The sequence below is a fragment of the Geotrypetes seraphini genome, chromosome 2 (genome assembly GCF_902459505.1).
Source record: "Geotrypetes seraphini chromosome 2, aGeoSer1.1, whole genome shotgun sequence".
Lineage (NCBI taxonomy): Eukaryota > Metazoa > Chordata > Amphibia > Gymnophiona > Dermophiidae > Geotrypetes > Geotrypetes seraphini.
The window spans coordinates 63,613,809-63,634,270 of NC_047085.1; the positions used below are offsets into that span (position 1 = coordinate 63,613,809).

Below are 20,462 nucleotides of genomic sequence, written 5' to 3' on the forward strand. Positions count from 1 at the left end.
GAGTCCATGGTGCTAGCAGCAGGCTCATCTATACCACCCTTGGCTTAGAGGGACTACAGTGATACATACCACAGTGCTTTTTGCACTGGAATGGAAGATTAGGATCTATGAACGCATTACTGCAGTTTATGGTGAGTCTGCCCCATCATCCAAAAAGTAAAATTTTGGAGCAAGCAGATTAAACGAGGTAGTGTGTCCACTGAAGATGATCCATTGAATGGCTTTGTGGAAGCAACTTCCACAGAAATGTGCAAGAAAGTCGAGGATTTAATTTTGTCAGACTGATGCATTAAAGTTTCCCGAATAGCTGAAGAAATGGGCATCTTGGTAGATACAGTTTGGAAAATAATTCATAAAACGTTGTGCATATCCAACGTTAGTGCAAGTTGGGTTCCAAGAATGCTGATGCCATTTCAGAAGGCCAGATGGCTCCAGTACTGTCAGAAGAATTTGGAGATGCTCCATGAAGATCATGTTAATTTTTTTCATCATTTGGTGACGAGATGAGACTTGGATCTATCACAGAGATCATGAGTCCAAAATGGAGTCAATGCAGTGGAAGCACAGCTCATCCCTAACCCCCCAAATGTTCAAGACAGAAAAATCTGCAGGTAACGTCATGCTGTCTTCTGGGATAATGGACTTTTGCTTCTGGAGTTCATGCCACACAAGACAACCATAACCGAGGAGAGTTACGCCAACACAATGATCAATTTGCGGGAGTCAATAAAGGAGAAAAGATGAGGAAAACTCGCAGCAGACATGCTGCTTCTTCATGACAATGTGCCAGTGCATATGCCACAACAATCACAGGCTGCCATCTGAGAATGTAGGTTTCAGCAGCTGGACCATCCACCCTACAGACCGGTAAGCTTGACTTCAGTGCCGGGCAAAATGGTGGAAACAATTATAAAAAATAAAATTATGGAACACAAACAAACATGATTTAATGAGACAGAGTCAGCATGAGTTCAGCCAAGGGAGAACTTGCCTCACCAATTTGCTTGACTTCTTTGAAAGTGTGAAAAACACATGGACAAAGGTGAGCCGGTTGATGTAGTACAGGGGTGTCAAACACAATCCCATAAGGGGCCGAAATCTAAAACAATAGACTAGGTCGTGGGCCAAATTTTTTTAAGATACTTAGGGATCCTTTTGTTAAGGTAAGCTAACTGACATAGAATGACACGGGGAAAAAATTTGTTTCCATCACATCCCCGTGACCACCATCCCTGTCCCCGCCCAGTTCCCAAGACTACTATCCCCACAGCATCCATACAAGCCTCAGTACTGCAATATTTAGCTAATTCCTTCCTTATAAATCAAAGTTCTGGCTGCTAAACTAGAGAAAGAGATGTTCAGCTGGCAGGGCTTTGTTTATAAATTTTTATCAATACAGCTAATATACTACTTTATCCTAAACCAAAAAAAAGAAAATAAATAGAATTTTTTTTCTACCTTTGTTGTCTGGTTTCTGCTTTCCTCATCTTCTCATTCAATTCCTTCCATTCACTGTCTGCCTTCTCTCTGATTCTTCCATTTGCTCTGTTACTGTGCCTCTCCCTTCACCCCCCCCAATTGGTCTAGCACTCATCTTCTTCCCTCCGCTTCCCCCCCCCCCATAGTCTGGCATCTGTCTTTTTCCCTTCCAGCGTCTTCTCCTCACTCTGTTCCCCATGTCCCTTCAGCGTCTTCTCCCCACTCTGTCATCCCCATTTCCTTTCAGCGTCTTCTGCTCACTCTGTATTCCCCATTTCCCTTCAGTGTCTTCTCCCCAATGTCTTTCCCCATTTCCCTTCAGCAGCGTCTCCCCACTGTCTTTCCCCATTTCCCTTCAGCGTCTTCTCCACACACTCTGTTCATTTCCTTTCAGCGTCTGTTCCTCTCCACCCCCCCTTCCGCATCTGTTCCTTTCTTTTCCACCACAACCCTTCCCTCTCGCCATCTCACCGCCCTTCACTACCCCTTGCGCAGCCCAAGAATCTCCCTCCCTGCCCCTTACCTTCGTGGCACGTTTTAAATTACTTTCCAGAGTAACTTGCTCAAGACGTCTGAGCCTGCCTGCAGTCTCCTTTGACGCAGGCTCAGCCGGCTTGAGCAACATTCTCTGGAAAGTAACTTAAAACGCGCCGTTCCCTCCCTTAACTGCGGAGACAAGGCCATTCACTGCTCCACGGGGCGGTGGATGGCCTGGTCCCCATGCCCGCAGTGAGCACTTTTTCCCCCTCCCCCACCATTTTGGCGGGTTACCCGCCACCATGTCATTCTCTACTAATCGATTTAGCGCATGCTAAAGATTAGCACACACTAAATGCGCATCTTAATAAAGGACCCCTTAATCTTAGTAGATGTATAGGGTTACAACCTCTCCAATCCCACACTGGCTCTGTGATGTAAACAAAATAAATAAAAAAAGACTTTTCCTCTCTCTTTTAGGTCCTAGTTCACGCTTGTTGTATAACACCAGCTCTGGCAGGATATACATTTCAAATCTGACATATTGTAATCACAAAACAGAAATAAAACTATTTTTTCTACCTTTCATTGTCTGGTCATTATTCAAATCATGTTGGTCCCAGGCTCTGGTTGCCTTCTGATAAGTTGCTTGCCAGGGTCTCCTGCCCATTTGTTGTTTTCTTCTTCTCCATGGTAATCCATCCATCTCTGTCCTCTCCTTTCATTTCCCTTCCCTCCCCGGAGGTCTGCCAATTTTCCTTTTTTTCGTCTCCATCCACGCAGCTGCAACGATGGACCTCACCAACCCCAGATCCACCATCTCTCCTTTTCCCAACTACCCTTTCCTCAAGCAACTCTCTCTCCTTCCCCACCACCCCAGGATCCTCCATCTTTCCCTTTCTCTTCCCAACTACCCTCCTATCCAGTATCTCTACCCCCTCTACACCATCCCTTGTGTTCAACTTCTCCCCCTTTCTGTTTCTTGCCTCCCTCCCTCCATCCCAATGTCCACCATCTCTCTCCCTCTCCACTGTTTTTAGACTCATTATTTCTCCCCTCCCCCCATTCGGCATAAGCATGCCTCTTTGGACCTTTCCTTCTCTCACTCCATATACATCTACACCAGGGTCCACTATCGCCGTGCCCCCCTCAAGGCCTGTATGTTTCCCCCCTTCTTTTTAGAGTCCTCCGGCTTCCCAGTTGCACCTCCAAAGCAGCCTGCAGAGGATCGCTGGTCAACTGTAGCGAACCTAGCAGGCTGCCGCCGGACTCCGCAGCATGTTCCTTCTGCCGCGGTCCCACCCCTCCTCTGACATACGGGATCGTGGCAGAGGTTGACGGCAGCCTGCTAGGTTCGCTACAACCGACCAGCGATCTGCTGCTTTGAAGATGAGACCAGGAAGCTGGGAGAGAGATGGTGGACAATGGGATGGAAGGAGGGAAGGAAAAGAGGGCATTTACTCGCAGGCCAAATGTAATTACTCTGCGGACCAAATTTGGCCTATGGGCCTGAGTTTGACACCCCTGTAGTGTATCTAGATTTTCAGAAAGCTTTTGATAAAGTTCCTCATGATAGACTCCTGAGAAAATTAAAGAGTCATGGAAAAGGTGGCAAAGTTCAGTAGTGAATTAGGAATTGATTATCGGATAGAAAACAGAGGATAGGGTTAAACGGTCATTTTTCGCAAAAGAGAAGAGTAGCCAGTGGAGTGCTGCAGGGAACTGCATTGGAACTGGTGCTATTTAACTTATTTATAAATGATATGGAAATTGGAACGACGAGTGAGGTGATTAAATTTGCAGATAAAACTAAACTTTTCAAGGTTGTTAAAACACATGCAGATTGTGAAAAATTGCAGGCAGACCTTAGGAAATTGGAAGACAGGGCATCCAAATGGAAGATGAAATTTAATGTGGACAAATGCAAAGTGATGCACATTGAGAAGAATAACCCAAATCACAGTTACTGGATGCTAGGGTCCACCTTGGGGATTAGTGCCCAAGAAAAGGATCTCGGTGTCACCATAGACAATACAATGAAACCTAACACCCAATGTGCAGTGGAGCCCAAAAAAAGCAAACAGGATGCTAGGAATTATTAAAAAAGGGATGGTTGACAAGACAAAGAATGTTATAATGCCCGTATCGCTCCATGGTGCGACCTCATCTGGAGTACTGCATTTAATTTTGGTCTCCTTATCTTAAGAAAATATAGCAGCACTAGAAAAATTTCAAAGAAGAATAACCAAGATGATAAAGGGGATGGAATTCCTTTCATATGAGGAAAATATAGGAACATAAGAATTGCCGCTGCTGAGTCAGACCAGTGGTCCATCATGCCCAGCAGTCCGCTCATGGGGCGGCCCTCTGGTTAAAGACCAGCGCCATAACTGAAACTAGCCCTACCAGCGTATGTTCTTTTTTAGCAGGAACTTGTCTAACTTTGTCTTGAATCCCTGGAGGGTGTTTTCCCCTATGACATACTCCAGAATAGCGTTCCAGTTTTCTACCACTCTGGGTAAAGAAGAAGTTCCTTATGTTTGTATGGAATCTATCCCCTTTCAACTTTAGAGAGTGCCCTCTCGTTCTCCCTACCTTGGAGAGGGTGAACAACCTGTCCTTATCTACTAAGTCTATCCCCTTCAGTACCTTGAATGCTTCAATCATGTCCCCTCTCAATCTCCTCTGTTTGAGGGAGAAGAGGCCCAGTTTCTCTAATCTTTCATTGTACGGCAGCTCCTCCAACCCCTTAACCATCTTAGTTGCTCTTCTCTGGACCCTCTCGAGTAGTACCGTGTCTTTTTTCATGTACAGCAACCAGTGCTGTATGCAGTACTCCAGGTGAGGGCGAACCATGGCCCGGTACAGCGGCATGATAACCTTCTCCGATCTGTTCGTGATCCCCTTCTTTATCATTCCTAGCATTATGTTTGCCCTTTTCGCCGCTGCCGCACATTGTGTGGAAGGTTTCATCGACCAGTCGATCAGAACTCTCAAGTCCCTTTCCTGGGAGGTCTCTCCAAGTACTGTCCCGGACATCCTGTATTCGTGCATGAGATTTTTGTTACCGACATGCATCACTTTACACTTATCCACGTTGAACCTCATTTGCCATGTCGATGCCCATTCCTCGAGCCTGATTATGTCACGTTGCAGATCTTCGTAATCCTATGCGTCTTCACTACTCTGAATAACTTCATATTGTCTGCAAATTTGTCAAACAAGATCTGACTTTGCTGAAATTGTGCTGGCTGGTCCTCATCAGTCCGTGTCCGTCAAGATAATCAATGATGCGGTCCTTTATCAGCGCCTCTATCTTTCCCAGTACAGAGGTCAGACTCACCGGTCTGTAGTTTCCCGGGTCTCCCCTCAATCTTTTTTGAAGATCAGCGCAACATTCGCCTCCTTCCAGTCCTCCGGAACCTTTCCCGATTCGATTGACAGATTGGCTATCAGTTGAAGCAGTTCAGCTATGGTCCCTTTCAGTTCCTTGATGACCCTCGGATGGATGCCATCTGGTCCCGGGGATTTATCGCCCTTAAGCTTATCAATCTGCCTGCATACCTCTTCTAGACTGACCGTTAACCCTGTCAGTTTCCCGTTTTCACTTCCAGCATATAGCCTGATGGGTTCCGTTATGCTGTGTATATCCTCTTCGGTAAATACAGATGCAAAAAACGTGTTCAGTCTGTCGGCAATTGCTTTGTCCTCCTTTAGTGCTCCCTTTATTCCTCCCTTTATTCCTTGGTCATCCAACCGCTTCCTTCGTGGGTCGTTTCCCTTTAATATATCGAAAGAACGGCTTGAAGTTTTTCACCTCCTTGACTATTTTTTCCTCGTCGTCTCTTTTGGCCACTTTTACTGCTTTATGGCACCTGCGTTGATGTTTGTCCTTATTCCAGTTTTCATCCGTTTTTGATCTTTCTCATTCCTTAAACGAGGTGTTTTTTTTTTGTCTCTGATCGCTTCCTTTACCTCTAACGGTGCACTAAATCTAGCAGTTTCTTACTTGATTCGCATGAGGACTCTCCTGACAATCCTGTCTCTTGGAATGTTAAGACTTGCACTGAACCGCAGCTGTGCATGAGTGACCTTGAGACATGTCACAGCATGCACACACTAGTTTCGACACGCTTGCTACTTTCTTTCATACTCAGGTAGATAAAATATTGAACACCCCTTGTAAGTGGCCATTTTAGTTCCGCCTTGTTGATGCTATGTTGTATTTGTTAATGAGTTGTGTTTTCTTGTAGAGCTGATCAAAAGTACATTTTCGAGGAGTTCTCCATGCCCCTTGTTATTTCTCCTCTTTCAGGGGTTATCTCTGCTTTGGTACAAACTGAGGAGAGAAAACAGTGCCCAGTGATGCAGAAAGGCGGAGTTGAAAATGTATATTCCTTCTGCATTCCTCACAAGTGAAGATGTACTATCCACAGGTTCAGGACTCATGTGCTTTTCTACTGGAAAGAAGATTATCCCAGGACAAGCAGACAGCCTATTCTCACATATGGGTGCCCGTCATCCACAGAGCCTGGATGCGGACAGCTTCTCAAGCAAACTTGCTTGGAGAAACGTAGAAGTTTCGAGTCTGCCGCACCGTGCATGCACGAGTGCCTTCCCGCCCAGCACAGGGCGAGTCTCCTCAGTTCTAAGTTTTCTGCGGAGCCGTGAAGTCTGACGCTGTTCGTGAAACTTTGTTGCTTCGTGTCTTCTCTCACCGCGGTTTGTCTTTAGTTTTCTTTTGCGAATCACTATGTTTTTTTTTATTTTCTGTTTAAACAAAAAAAAAAAAGACTTTATTTTTTTTATCGATTGACTGGCGGGGCAGGTCGCTCACCTGCAGCCTGTGGGCTTCAACTTCGCAGCAGCTATCTTCCCTTCTATGTCCCAGCCAGCAACGGACTTCAAGAAGCTTAGCCAGTGCCAGCGTGCAATTTTCCTCACGGGCCCACACCGCTGGTGTCTTAAGTGTCTCAGTCCTAACCATAGTCCGAAGTCATGCCCGCGCCGTGCTACTCTTCAACCTCGAGCCCTTAAATGTTGTCAAGTTCAAATGGAAAAGCTGTTCAGGATGGATTCTTCGGCTACACCCTCGACCTCGGGTCCTGACTCGGTCCAGACTTCAGCCGGGGTCCTCCTACCTCAACGACTCCGACCTCGAGTCTCATCAGACTTTCCTCGTTTGGATCGTCTTTTGCCTCGAGTACACCTGCTTTATCTTCCCCTGAGCTTCCCTCAGGTCAGATACCTAAGCAGAAGGTTCCTGCGGTAGTCCTCAAGTTATCCAAGCATCAGTGCAAGCCAAAGCATGCTTCTACTACCACCTCGGAGCCTAAAGCCTCAGCAAGTGGTCCAGTTTCAGACTCGGATCTACATTTGCAGGCTTCTCTCCAGACCATATTAGAGCAGCAATTTGTTCAGTTACTGACCAAATACATGCCTGCCTCGACTCTGTTTCCTGTAGTCCAGCCTGGGCAATCAATAGTCTCCCGCGAGGTCGAATCCCTGCCTATGCCTCGAGCTGTGTCTACACACTATGCAAGGAGTCAAGTCTTTGCAAGTGTCTGGACTGGAATCTACACACTCTATGCAAGGAGTCAAGTCTTTATGAGTGTCTCGATTGAAATCGTCGCACTCTATGCAAGGTGTCGAGTCTTTGCGAGTGTCTCGATTGAAATCTTCGCACTCTATGCAAGGAGTCGAGTCTTTGCGAGTGCCTCGACAGAGATCCTCACACTCCATACAAGGAGCCAAATCTTTGGGAGTGCTTCGAGATTCCTCGATCCAAACCACTGAGCCTTTGGGGTTTCGATCTACAGCTTCTAGCCCTATTCATTCACCAGCCGTATTGCCCGTCTCCAGGCATAGGGCGACCTCTTCTCGATCTCAACCGAGACCTACTTCCAGGCAGCCCTAATCAAGGCACAGGTATTTTTCCGCAGAAAAGCCTTCCTGGTCCAGGCCTCTATCCAGATCTCTTCGAGGCCTCCAACCCCTCGAACGAGGGCTCCACTTCCAGACCCCGAGGACTCAGCTGATTCTAATGCCTCTTCCAAGTCTGTATATTCTTTGGGTTACCAGTACTCTAGAGCGGCTTCACCTTCCTTCTCTACTCGAGGTGCCTCGAGGTTATCAAGTCCTTCTCGAGGCCAGACTCTAGCAGATCAATTATCTTTTTCCTCCTTTCTTCGTCAAATGGCTGACGACCTGGAAATTAAATTGGACACTGGTTCTAAATATTCTAAGGAGTATTTAGAGGAAATGCATCTGCCTCAGCCTCCTGCAGAGTCCCTCAAGCTTCCTCTTAATAGGCGTTTGTCTCAAACTTTCAAAAGAAATCTAGAGACTCCTTATACCTGCTGTTCAAGGTAAATTGGAATTGAGGTATAGAACTCTACATTGCAAGGGATTTGAGAATTCACAGTTGTCTCACCAATCCTTACTTGTGGAATCTTCATTAAAGAGGACCCATCCTTCCAGAGTATATGCCACAGTACCTCCTGGAAGAGAAGGAAAGACCATGGACAAGTTTGGCCGTCGCCTTTACCAGAATTCTATGATGGCCTCTAGAGTCTTAAATTACAATTTCCTCTTCACGACTTACTTGAAATTCTTGTTTGACCATCTTCCCAGTTTTATGAAGAACTTGGATGAACATAGACATGTGGAGTTTCTCGAGTTTGATGCAACTTTGGCCCAACTCCGACTACATCTTCTCCAGTCTTACGATGCCTTTGAACTTTCTTCCAGGGTCAATCCTCTTCTTCACCTTGACGTTTTCATTCTAGCAAGTCGGAGGGCATATGCAACATTACTATCACCGTTGGCAGTTAATCACCTCCGACCTCTGGGATCTCAGTATCATTCAAGAAGGTTACTCTCTTTATTTTCTCACCATCCCTCTGGATCATCCAAGCGAATCTCCTTCCAACACGCTACAGTCCTCTCTTCAGGAAATCGATTCACTACTTCTCAACACCATCGAGTAGGTTCCTTTGGACCAGCAGAACAAGGGGTTTTACTCTAAATATTTCCTTGTTCTGAAGAAGATGGGAGGTCTTTGACCAATATTAGACCGCAGAGCTCTCAACAATTTTCTCGTCAAAGAAAGTTTTGGATGTTATCTCTAGCATTTCTGTATCCTCTCTTGGATCGCAATGATTGGCTATGCTCTCTGGACCTCAAGGAAGTTTACACTCATATTCCAATTCATCCCAGCATCCTGGAAGTTCCTTATATTTCAAGTGGCACACCACCACTATCAATACAAAGTTCTACCTTTCAGCCTGGCGTTCTCTCCCAGGGTATTCACCAAGTGTCTGGTAGTAGTTGCAGCAGCTTTGAGGTCCCAGGTACTTCAAGTTTTCCCTTATCTGGACAACTGGCTTATTGAGAATCCTTCGTCTCCAGGGGTGTTTCCTCAGAATTTGGGGTTCGAGATCGATTTTCCCCAAATTGCAACTTCAACCATCTCAGAAGCTCCGGTTTATAGGAGTTCTGTTAGACACAGTACAACTCAAAATGTTTCTGCCTCAGGAGCGTCAGAACACTCTTATTCAACTTTGTCATCAGGTGGTTGAACTTACATTGCTCTCAGCAAGGCGCATGATGGTTCTTCCAGGACACATGGCATCTACAGTCAACGTGACTCCCTTTGCCAGGCTTCACTTACAGATCCCTCAGTCGTATCTGTTTTCTCAGTGGTCACAGGCTCTCGATCTGCTTTCCCAGTACATTACAGTCACATCTTCTCTATTGCAATCGCTTCAGTGGTGGATGCTCTCTTCCAATCTTTCCAGAGGATTGCTGTTCCACATGCCCCCTCATCAGAAGGTTCTCACAATGGATTTGTCAACCTATGCTTGGGGAGCGCATCTGGATAGCCTACGCACTCAAGGCCTTTGGTCCACCCGGGATCATCGCCATCATATATATCTGTTGGAACTCAGCGATTTTCAGTGCCCTCAAAGGTTTTCAGCAGCTTCTATGAAATCAAGTTCTCCTAGTCCATACGGACAATCAAGCAGTCATGTACTATGTAAACAAGCAAGGAGGAACAGGGTTTCTCCTTTGTCAAGAAGCGCAAAAGATTTGGAATTGGGCAATTCTTCACAACATCTTTCTGAAAGCTGTTTACATTCAGGGGGAACAGAATTCGTTAGCGGACAAACTTATCCGCATTCTTCAACCTCACGAATGGACACTGAACTCAGCAGCTCTCCATCCTATCTTCTCTCAATCTATCTATTCCAGACTGTATTCGCCTCATCGCCTAGATACGGATGCTTTTCTCCTGGATTGGACGCACAGGTTCCTTTATGCGTTTCCACCCTTTCCTCTTGTTTTCAAGTCGCTTGTCAAGCTCAAACAGGAGTCTGCCACCGTGATTCTGATAGCTCCTTGGTGGCCCAGACAACCACGCTTCTCCCTTCTATGTCAACTCAGCATCAAGAAGCCAATACCTTTACCAATTTTTCCATCTCTTCTTACGTAGTGTCATGGTTCTCTTCTACACCCCAACCTGCAGTCTTTGCACCTGACAGCTTGGTATCTCTCAGGCTGACTTCAACTGACCTACAATTCTCTCAGTCTGTCAGAAAAATCTTGGATGCTTTTAGAAAACCATCTACACGACAGTGTTATACTGAAAAATGGACTCTGTTTTCTGCCTTGTGTATTCTTCACCATCATGAAACAAATTCACCTCTCTCTCTTCAGTTTACCTCCTGCATTTGTCATACTCTGGCCACAAGTCCACTTCCATTGGAGTCCATCTCAGTGCAATCGCTGCTCTTCATCAACCAGTATATGGAAAGCCTCTCGCTGCTCATCTGGTGGTTTCCAGATTCATGAAAGGTCTTTTCAATGTCGGACTACCTCAAACCAACACCAGTGGTTTGGGATCTTAATGTGGTACTTGCTAGAGTGATGAAGCCTCCATTTGAACCAATGTCTTCGGCTCATCTCATATCTTACTTGGAAAGTGGTTTTCTTCATTTCTCTAACTTCTGCTCACAGAGTCAGTGAACTTCAATCATTAGTGGCGGATCCACCATTTACAGTATTCCATCATGTCAAGGTCATGCACTCGTCCAAAGTTCTTACCAAAAGCTATCACTGAGTTTCATCTCAATCAATCCATTGTTCTTCCAGTATTTTTACCCAAGCCTTATTCTCATCCTGGAGAAACATCTCTTTATACTCTGGACTGCAAACAAGCATTGGCTTACTATTTGCAACAGACTAAATCACATAGATCATCTCCCCAGTGTTTTGCCTCCTTGGATCCTAACAAGTTAGGGCATCCTGTTTCCAAAAGGATGATTTCCAATTGGTTGGCTGCTTGCATCTTGTTTTGTTATGTTCAGGCTGGGCTGCAACTGGAAAGTCGTGTCACAGCCCATAAAGTTCGACCTATGGCAGCTTCAGTAGCTTTGCTTCACTCTATGCCAGGGATCTCAAAGTCCCTCCTTGAGGGCCGCAATCCAGTCAGGTTTTCAGGATTTCCCCAATGAATATGCATTGAAAGCAGTGCATACACATAGATCGCATGCATATTCATTGGGGAAATCCTGAAAACCCGACTGAATTGCGGCCCTTAAGGAGGGACTTTGAGACCCCTGCTCTACGCCTATTGATGAAATCTGCAAAGCTGCTACCTTGTCCTCGATTCAAACTTTCACTTACTGTAACAGGTGTTATCCAGGGTCAGCAGACAGATATTCTTACAACCCACCCACCTCCTCTGATTGGCTTCTTAGCTGGCTTACCGAACTGAGGAGCCATGTGCATACGTTGTGCAGTCAGTCACAAACTTTCTAAAATTCTTAAAGTGCACGTACACTTTAGCAGCTGTACGTATCGGGGCTTCATTGATGATGTCACCCACATGTGAGAATGTCTGCCTGCTGTTTTTGGATAACACCCGTTAAGGTAAGTAACTGTGATTTCTCCTCCCCTTCCCCCCCCCCCCATGTGCAGCAGATTTCCATACCTCCTATCTCCCCTGTACGGAAGCTTACCATCCCTCCCTTTCTCCCCTCCTGCTGTGCAGCAGCCTTCCATCCCTCCTATCCCCCCTAATGAGACCTCAACTTTCGGGCCTCCTAAAGCAGCAACAACAGTAGTGAACAGGCCTTTTGCCCACCAGGGCCTCCCTCTGCTGTGTTATCAGTGGCATGGCAGAGGGGGCAGGCCAAGAGCAACCTGTTCAGAGTGCTGCTGCTTTAAGAGACCTGGATATATTTCAGGAGACTTAGGACTCACTGAATCGGTGAATCTGATTTATTTTTTTTTTTTTTAAGATAATGAATCAATTTAAATCGGGCATCAGTAGTATTCAGGGTTGTGAGAAATAGTGCAAACTCATTTTGGGGCTGATTAGTCTGATAGGTCAGCGTCAATATCAATCCATATGGCTTCTGGAGCTGCTTCGATTAGTGAGGACACATCCACATCGAGGAGCTTTCTACCTGTCCCGATACTGTCAGTAGGCTGACAGGGTCAAGCATCATATGACCCTGACCCAAGGACAAGAAAAATTTGACAACATACTCATTGACACTGAGGGACTCAGTGTCAGGTGGAGGCCAAGAGACATCTGCATCGTCCTCCTTGAAGCATAGCATTGAAAATCACGGCTAAAGAATGACACGGTGACAAAATTCATCACTGTTCCCGTCCCCGTGGATAACCGCGGGAAATAATCCCTTGTCATTTTCTAGTGTCTATTTCAACCTCAGTCCTTCTACACCAGAATTCTTCAGAGAAAAGCTTGCAGGTCAGTGGTTGTGGCCATTCATACTCTGATTCTTCCCTCTCTCCTTAAAAAATGACATGAAGATGGTTTCCCGCGGGGATGGGAACGGTGATGAATTTTGTCACCGTGTCATTCGAGCATCAATATCAATACCTAAGAAGCATCTATGCTGTGAGGGCTGCTCACCCTCCAAGGAACTGGATCAGGTGTGCTAGTTTTTAAGCCAGGGACCAGCCCATTGACTCAACTTTGAAGGAGCAGACTACACCATATGAGCCCCTAACCCTTGCTTATGCCAGCTTTGAAGAACAGATCTGAGCAGTGCTCCTGGAAGAGATAGAGCTTCTGTTGGCTCGCTGCAATACACAGGCAAATAGAACGTGTTGAAGTCAGACCTGCTACAGCTTCAGCCCATCTGGGAGACCCCTTTGCTATCTGCATCCAGTCCCTCAGGAATAGGCTTGCTTAGGGCACCGGAGATCTCCCATCCCTTGGCATCAAAGACCTGACCAATCTGTCAGTAAAGTAAGGCAGGAGTTATTTCAAGAGTCTGCTCCATTGTCTGAGGAGCCAGAGGTCCTCTGAGGGAAGTATCTTGGCCTCCAGATTGATTCTCCACAAGAAAAGATGAGGAACTTTCACTGTTTTGTAAAGGAGATGGCTTAGCTTATCCCATTTAATTTGGAAGATAAGCCCAGGGCAATATGTTGGACAATGTCAAGTTCACCTTCCCTCCAAAGAAAGCTGTGCCGGTACCCCTGTGCATAACATCCTTCATTGTGTAGAGATGAAGCAGTGGGAGATGCCCCTCCCCACCCTCTATAAAACCTGTTCATAAGAAGACTGACTACGTTTAGGGTCCAAAAGACTCTCAGATGTTAGAAGCTTCAACTTCCTCACCATTCCATGATGGTTGAATCCACCCTCAAAAGAGCCAAGAATTTCAAGATTTGTTCTTTGTGGAGGGAAGCTCAAACATTTTTCTTTTGAATGTCATGCTTGTTGCCCACATAAAGAACACATATTCTCGTATACAGATACTGCAAGTCACAGGAATTATCTGAGATTTCTAGCAGACACCACTACTAGTACGGTGTCTTTCTCTGTCCTAGTACGATGTCTTGACTACTCTTGGCATGCTAATGTAATTTGAAAGTCCTTTTCTGTAACATCACTGTCTGTATACAGTCTCTTCCTCTGTAAACTGCTCTGAATTGCTTGTTGGATTGAGGTATAAAAAAATAAAGTTATTATTATTATTTCAGCTCCTAGGGTCTTCACAAAATGTCTAGCAGTAATCACAGTTGGAGAATAACACTATCCCTGTCTTAGTCCCATCCCCGTGACTACTATCCCCGCAGCATCCATACAAGTCTCAGAACTGCAATATTTAGCTAATTCCTTCCTTATAAATCAAAGTTCTGGCTGCTGAACTAGAGAAAGAGATGTTCAGCTGGCAATGCTTTGTTTATAAATTTTTATCAACAAAACTAATATACTGCTTTATCCTAAAGCAAAACGAAAAGAAATAAATATAATTTTTTTCTACCTTTGTTGTCTGTTGTCTGGTTTCTGCTTTCCTCATCTTCTCATTCAATTCCTTCCATCCATTGTCTGTCTTCTCTCTGCGTCTTCCATTTGCTCTGTTACTGTGCCTCTCCCTTCACTCCCCCCCAATTGGTTTGGCACCCATCTTCTTCCCTACGCTTCCCCCATAGTCTGGCATCTAATAATAATAGCAGTTTATATACCGCAGTACCGTGAAGTTCTATGCGGTATACAAAAGATTAAAAGAAGGTACAAATTGATTGAACTTAAGAGAGGTGTAAGAGAGAGATTAATAGGTCAAGAAAACCGTTGTTGAGGAGAAAAGAAAATATGGGTCAGTTGTCTAGATACTTCAGGAACAGGTATGTTTTTAGGCGCTTCCTGAATTCCTCATAAGTAGTGGGCGAAAGCAATTGATCTAAATCTTTACCCCATAATGCTGCTTGATGTGAGAGAAAGTGTTCATGGTTTTTTTTCTGTTTACAACCTATGACTGGGGGGGAACGAAGTTCGAATGTGAGCTTCTTTTGTGTTTGTTTGCTGAGAAGGATAAAAAGGTCAGTTATGTAATTAGGTGCTGTCTTCTTTCTTTCCAGCGTCTTCTCCCCACATTCTCTTCCCCATTTCCCTTCAGCGTCTTCTCCCCACTCTCTCTTCCCCATTTCCCTTCAGCGTCTTCTCCCCACTCTCTCTTCCCCATTTCCCTTCAGCATCTTCTCCCCACTCTCTCTTCCCCATTTCCCTTCAGCGTATTCTGCCCACTCTCTGTTCCACATTTCTTTTCAGCGTCTGTTCCTCTCCACCCCCCTTCCGCGTCTGTTCCTTTCTTTTTCACCACCACCCTTGATCCCTCGCGCGGCCCAAGAATCTCCCTCCCTCCCCCTTACCTTCACGGCACGTTTTAAGTTACTTTCCAGAGTAACTTGCTCTAGCTAGCTGAGCCTGCCTGCAGTCGCTTGCATCTGTGGGCGGAAGCTTCTAATTTTTTGCTTCTGATGTAACTGGAAAAATATTTTACTTTGAATTTTTGCCTCTATGGCAAGTTTCTCTTATTCTTAGTTGTCTTTATCGGTGCTTTGCGTCTAATTTGCCAGTGCTTGTGTTGCTTATTTTCTTCAATTGGATCCTTTTTCCATTCTTGGAAGAATGTTCTTTTGCCTCTGTAGCCTCTTTTGCTTCACCTTTTAACTATACTGGCTGTCATTTTGCTGATATTTCCACCTTTGTTAAAATGTAGAATACATCTGGTCTTCGCTTCCAAGATGGCATTTTTAAACAATGTCGTAAAGTAAATGACAGCAGATAAAGACCCACATAGTTCTACTAGTCTTATCAAATAAAGTGACGAGCCATGCCTTTGAATCTGCTTAAACACTGATTGTTAAGTTTCCCAAAATGCTAATCATATAGGCAGCCAGACATGATGGGGGGTGATATGTGGTTATAACTAAAACTCCAAGTATTGCTGACGGTATTCGGATTAAATTGAGTTATCTTTCCCCTCCTCCTAAGTTGCATAGCACCCTCACTCACAGTATATGACAGTGATCTACTAGACTAGAGTTGCTGAAACATAGAAACATGCTGGCAGATGCTATTACTACTACCGTATTTTCACGCAAATAACACGCACCCGTATAAAACGCGCACACGGATATAGCGCGCAGAAATCACGATGATTTGCACAAAAACTTTGATATACCGCGCTCACTGGTATACCGCGCATGCTGCCCGACGCTCCTTTCGCCCGCCCTGACTTTCCGTGCGCTGTCCCGACTCTCCGTTCACCCCCCCTGACTTCCGTGCACTGTCCCCCCTTGAAGGTCTGTCCCCATCCTGAAAGCCTGATGACCCCCCCCCCCCGACGTCCGATACATCCCTCCCCCCCCCCCCCCGAAGGACCGCCGACTCCCCAACAATATCGGGCCAGGAGGGAGCCCAAATCCTCCTGGCCACGGCGACCCCCTAACCCCACCCCGCACTACATTACGGGCAGGAGGGATCCCAGGCCCTCCTGCCCTCGACGCAAACCCCCCTCCCCCCCAAGACCCTCCGACCGCCCCCCAGCCGACCCGCGATCCCCCTGGCGACCCCCACGACCCCCCCACCCCCCTTCCCCGTACCTTTGGTAGTTGGGCCAGAAGGGAGCCCAAACCCTCCTGGCCACGGCGACCCCCTAACCCCACCCCGCACTACATTACGGGCAGGAGGGATCCCAGGCCCTCCTGCCCTCGACGCAAACCCCCCTCCCCCCCAAGAACCTCCGACCGCCCCCCAGCCGACCCGCGATCCCCCTGGCGACCCCCACGACCCCCCCACCCCCCTTCCCCGTACCTTTGGTAGTTGGGCCAGAAGGGAGCCCAAACCCTCCTGGCCACGGCGACCCCCTAACCCCACCCCGCACTACATTACGGGCAGGAGGGATCCCAGGCCCTCCTGCCCTCGATGCAAACCCCCCTCCCCCCCAAGAACCTCCGACCGCCCCCCAGCCGACCCGCGATCCCCCTGGCGACCCCCACGACCCCCCCCCCCCCCTTCCCCGTACCTTTAGTAGTTGGCCGGACAGACGGGAGCCAAACCCGCCTGTCCGGCAGGCAGCCAACGAAGGAATGAGGCCGGACTGACCCATCCATCCTAAAGCTCCGCCTACTGGTGGGGCCTAAGGCGCGTGGGCCAATCAGAATAGGCCCTGGAGCCTTAGGTCCCACCTGGGGGCGCGGCCTGAGGCACATGGTCGGGTTGGGCCCATGTGCCTCAGGCCGCGCCCCCAGGTGGGACCTAAGGCTCCAGGGCCTATTCTGATTGGCCCACGCGCCTTAGGCCCCACCAGTAGGCGGAGCTTTAGGATGGATGGGCCAATCCGGCCTCATTCCTTCGTTGGCTGCCTGCCGGACAGGCGGGTTTGGCTCCCGTCTGTCCGGCCAACTACTAAAGGTACGGGGAAGGGGGGTGGGGGGGTCGTGGGGGTCGCCAGGGGGATCGCGGGTCGGCTGGGGGGCGGTCGGAGGTTCTTGGGGGGGAGGGGGGTTTGCGTCGAGGGCAGGAGGGCCTGGGATCCCTCCTGCTCGTAATGTAGTGCGGGGTGGGGTTAGGGGGTCGCCGTGGCCAGGAGGGTTTGGGCTCCCTTCTGGCCCAACTACCAAAGGTACGGGGAAGGGGGGTGGGGGGGTCGCCAGGGGGATCGCGGGTCGGCTGGGAGGCGGTCGGAGGTTCTTGGGGGGGAGGGGGGTTTGCGTCGAGGGCAGGAGGGCCTGGGATCCCTCCTGCCCGTAATGTAGTGCGGTGTGGGGTTAGGGGGTCGCCGTGGCCAGGAGGGTTTGGGCTCCCTTCTGGCCCGATATTGTCGGGAAGTCGGCGGTCGTTCGGGGTGGGGGTGCGAGTGGTCCTGCCGGGGGGGGGGGATGTATCGGAAGTCGGGGAGTCGGCCGGGCAAGAGGGCTTGGGCTCCCTCTTGCTCCGATCGTGGATGCGGGTGTGGGTGGGAGCGCGTGCGAGCGGTCGTTCGGGGTGGGGGTGCGAGTGGTCCTGCCGGGGGGGGGGGATGTATCGGACGTCGGGGAGTCGGCCGGGCAAGAGGGCTTGGGCTCCCTCTTGCTCCGATCGTGGATGCGGGTGCGGATGGGAGCGCGTGCGAGCGGTCGTTCGGGGTGGGGGTGCGAGCGGTCCTGCTGGGGGGGTGAATCGGGCGTCGGGCGGGGTGGGAACTATGTTTTAAAACTTTGGTATACCGCGCTCACGCATATAACGCGCGAGGGGTATGCGCGGTAGGTAAAAACGCGTATAACGCGCGCGTTATATGCGTGAAAATACGGTATTTATTATTTCTATAGTGCTGAAAAGGCGTACGCAGCGCTATACATTTTAACATACAATAGACAGTCCCTGCTCAGAAGAGCTTTCAATCTAATTTAGACAGGATATTACAGGGTTGGAGAGATATGGTAGAGGAAATGATACAGTGGGTATAGGTATCTGACAGCAGTGAGTGGGAGTTAAGAGTTGAAAGCAGTTTCAAAAAAGTGGGCTTTTAGCTTGAATTTGAACACTGCCAGGAATAGAATACGACATATTGATTCAGGCAACCTGTTCCAGGCATATGGTGCCGCAAGAAAGAAGGGATGAAGTCTGGAGTTTGCAGTGGAAGAGAAGGGTACAAAAAGAGGAGCTTGCCTGATGAGCGGAGATCACGGGGTGGCGCATAGGGAGAGATAAGTGAGAAAAGATATTGGGGGCTTCAGAGCGAATGCACTTGTAAGTCAGCAAGAGGAGTTTAAACTGTATTCGGAAATGGACGGGGAGCCAATGAGACGATTTGAGGAGAGGGTTAATGTGAGAATAGCGGCTCTCACAGAATGAGTCACGCAGCAGAATTTTGAACGGATTGAAAAGGTGAGAGATGGATGCACGGGAGGCCCAAGAGTTAAAGGCCAAATGGCCCATCTAGTCTGCCCATCCACAGTAACCCTTTATCTCTTTCTCTCTGAGATTCCACGTGCCTATCCTAAGCCTTCTTGAATTCAGACAGAGTCTCTGTCTCCACCACTTCTTCCAGAAGACAGTTCTACACATATACCACCCTTTCTTTAAAAAAAAAAGTATTTCCTTTGATTACTCCTGAGCCTATGACCTCTTAACTTCATCCTATGCTCTCTCATTCCAGAGCTACCTTTCAATTAAAAGAGTCTCAACTCATGCGCATTTATGCCACTTAGGTATTTAAACGCGTCTATCATATCTCCCCTCTCCCACCTTTCCTCTAAAGCAGTGGTCTCAAACTCAAACCCTTTGCAGTGACAAATTTTGGATTTGTAGGTACTTGGAGGGCCTCAGAAAAAAATATACTGATCTAGACAAACACTGTTTTGTATGAAACCCTAACAGAGGCTACACTATTGCCTAATTGTGAAAACTGTCTCTAATCCTGAGCCTCTACAATCTCTCTCTTAGAACCAGTAGGTTTAGTCAGAGTGTCCTGCATGTATGTAGCTTTTAAAAATCAGTTCCTTCCCTTCTTGGGCCCTCTTTTTTAAAAAAAATTTCCAGTGTACCTTTCTCTTAAAGGCAGAAAAAAAGCAGGTTGTTTTTGTGGGTTTTTTTTTGGGGGGGGGTTTGGCTGAACATTCTCTTGTCCTTTTGTCAAAGGCAGTCTTAACTAGTTCTCTGAAAAAAGCTAGCTGTTTCAGATGTAATTTAGATAGAAGCATGCAAGTCCTCATGCTAAGAACAGAGAAGGCATTACTTAGTGACACTGCGTGGGAAGTGATGTATGTTGGTTTCTCAAATTACTTAGAAATCTGAGCTAAGCAGATTTTCTCATGTGTGCCCTGATGATAGTATCCCCTTGTGAGAACTTGGCATTTATCCATATAAGAGCTGCTACTGTAGGTAAGTAACTGTCATAGCTTTTCATATAAATGGTTGGTTCGGACTGTGACATCACTCCCTCATAGGTAAAAACTCCCCATCTTTGATCTGTCCTTTGAGATTTGAATATGGTCTCGGATGATAACTGCATAAATTATATTCTAGAACTTGAGTCAACATTTGCTTTTTTTTTCATAGGTTAATAATACCATCAGTCCTCTGTTAGATGTCTATTTCCCTGAAAAATCTGGCGTTAAGGTTATTGCAGAGCCTGGATGCTATTTTGTATCATCTGCATTTACTCTAGCAGTTAACATCATTGCAAAAAAAGTTGTTGAACATAAATGCCTTCCCTCTGGAGGTAAATATGCAATTTTTCTGTTTTCACCAGTATAATGTTTATATATTTTACTCTGATATAGAGTATGTCTGTCTCTTTTTTTTTGTGGTTGTGATCCATAATTGTAACCAAATAAAATTGTGACCCTCTGGAGATGCAAAACAATGTACCTATGAAAAACCCATCCAAATCACAATCCCAGACATGGGGGTTTGTAACCCCATTTGGGTCCACAGTTTGAGAAGTTCTGTTCTAATATAAAAGCAATATCTGCAAGCCAGACCTCTCACAGATCTATCTTGTCTTGTCTAGTAGAGTTCTTAGGGAAAAAGCCTCTTAAGTATAACACTGCCTTACAATAATTACTTTATATCAAGATAATTCTGAGTTCACAAAATTGTTCACTGTATGGCAAAAGTGCTACTTAAATTCTGGAATATGAATATTCATTCCTGCAAGCCCATATGCAGTCAACTGTACTTTGATAACAGTGGA

The 20,462-nt window shown here is 47.0% G+C and overlaps 1 protein-coding gene across 3 annotated transcripts in view; it reads left to right on the forward strand.

The window, feature by feature from the left end:
• Positions 1 to 20,462, forward strand: part of AZIN1 (antizyme inhibitor 1) — a 238,577-nt gene that overhangs the window by 187,737 nt on the left and 30,378 nt on the right. For all 3 annotated transcript variants that reach the window (XM_033933779.1, XM_033933780.1, XM_033933781.1), the window contains exon 9: positions 19,826 to 19,988. In XM_033933779.1, coding sequence (XP_033789670.1) covers positions 19,826 to 19,988 — 163 coding nt within the window. The remainder of the gene's footprint in view (positions 1 to 19,825; positions 19,989 to 20,462) is intronic.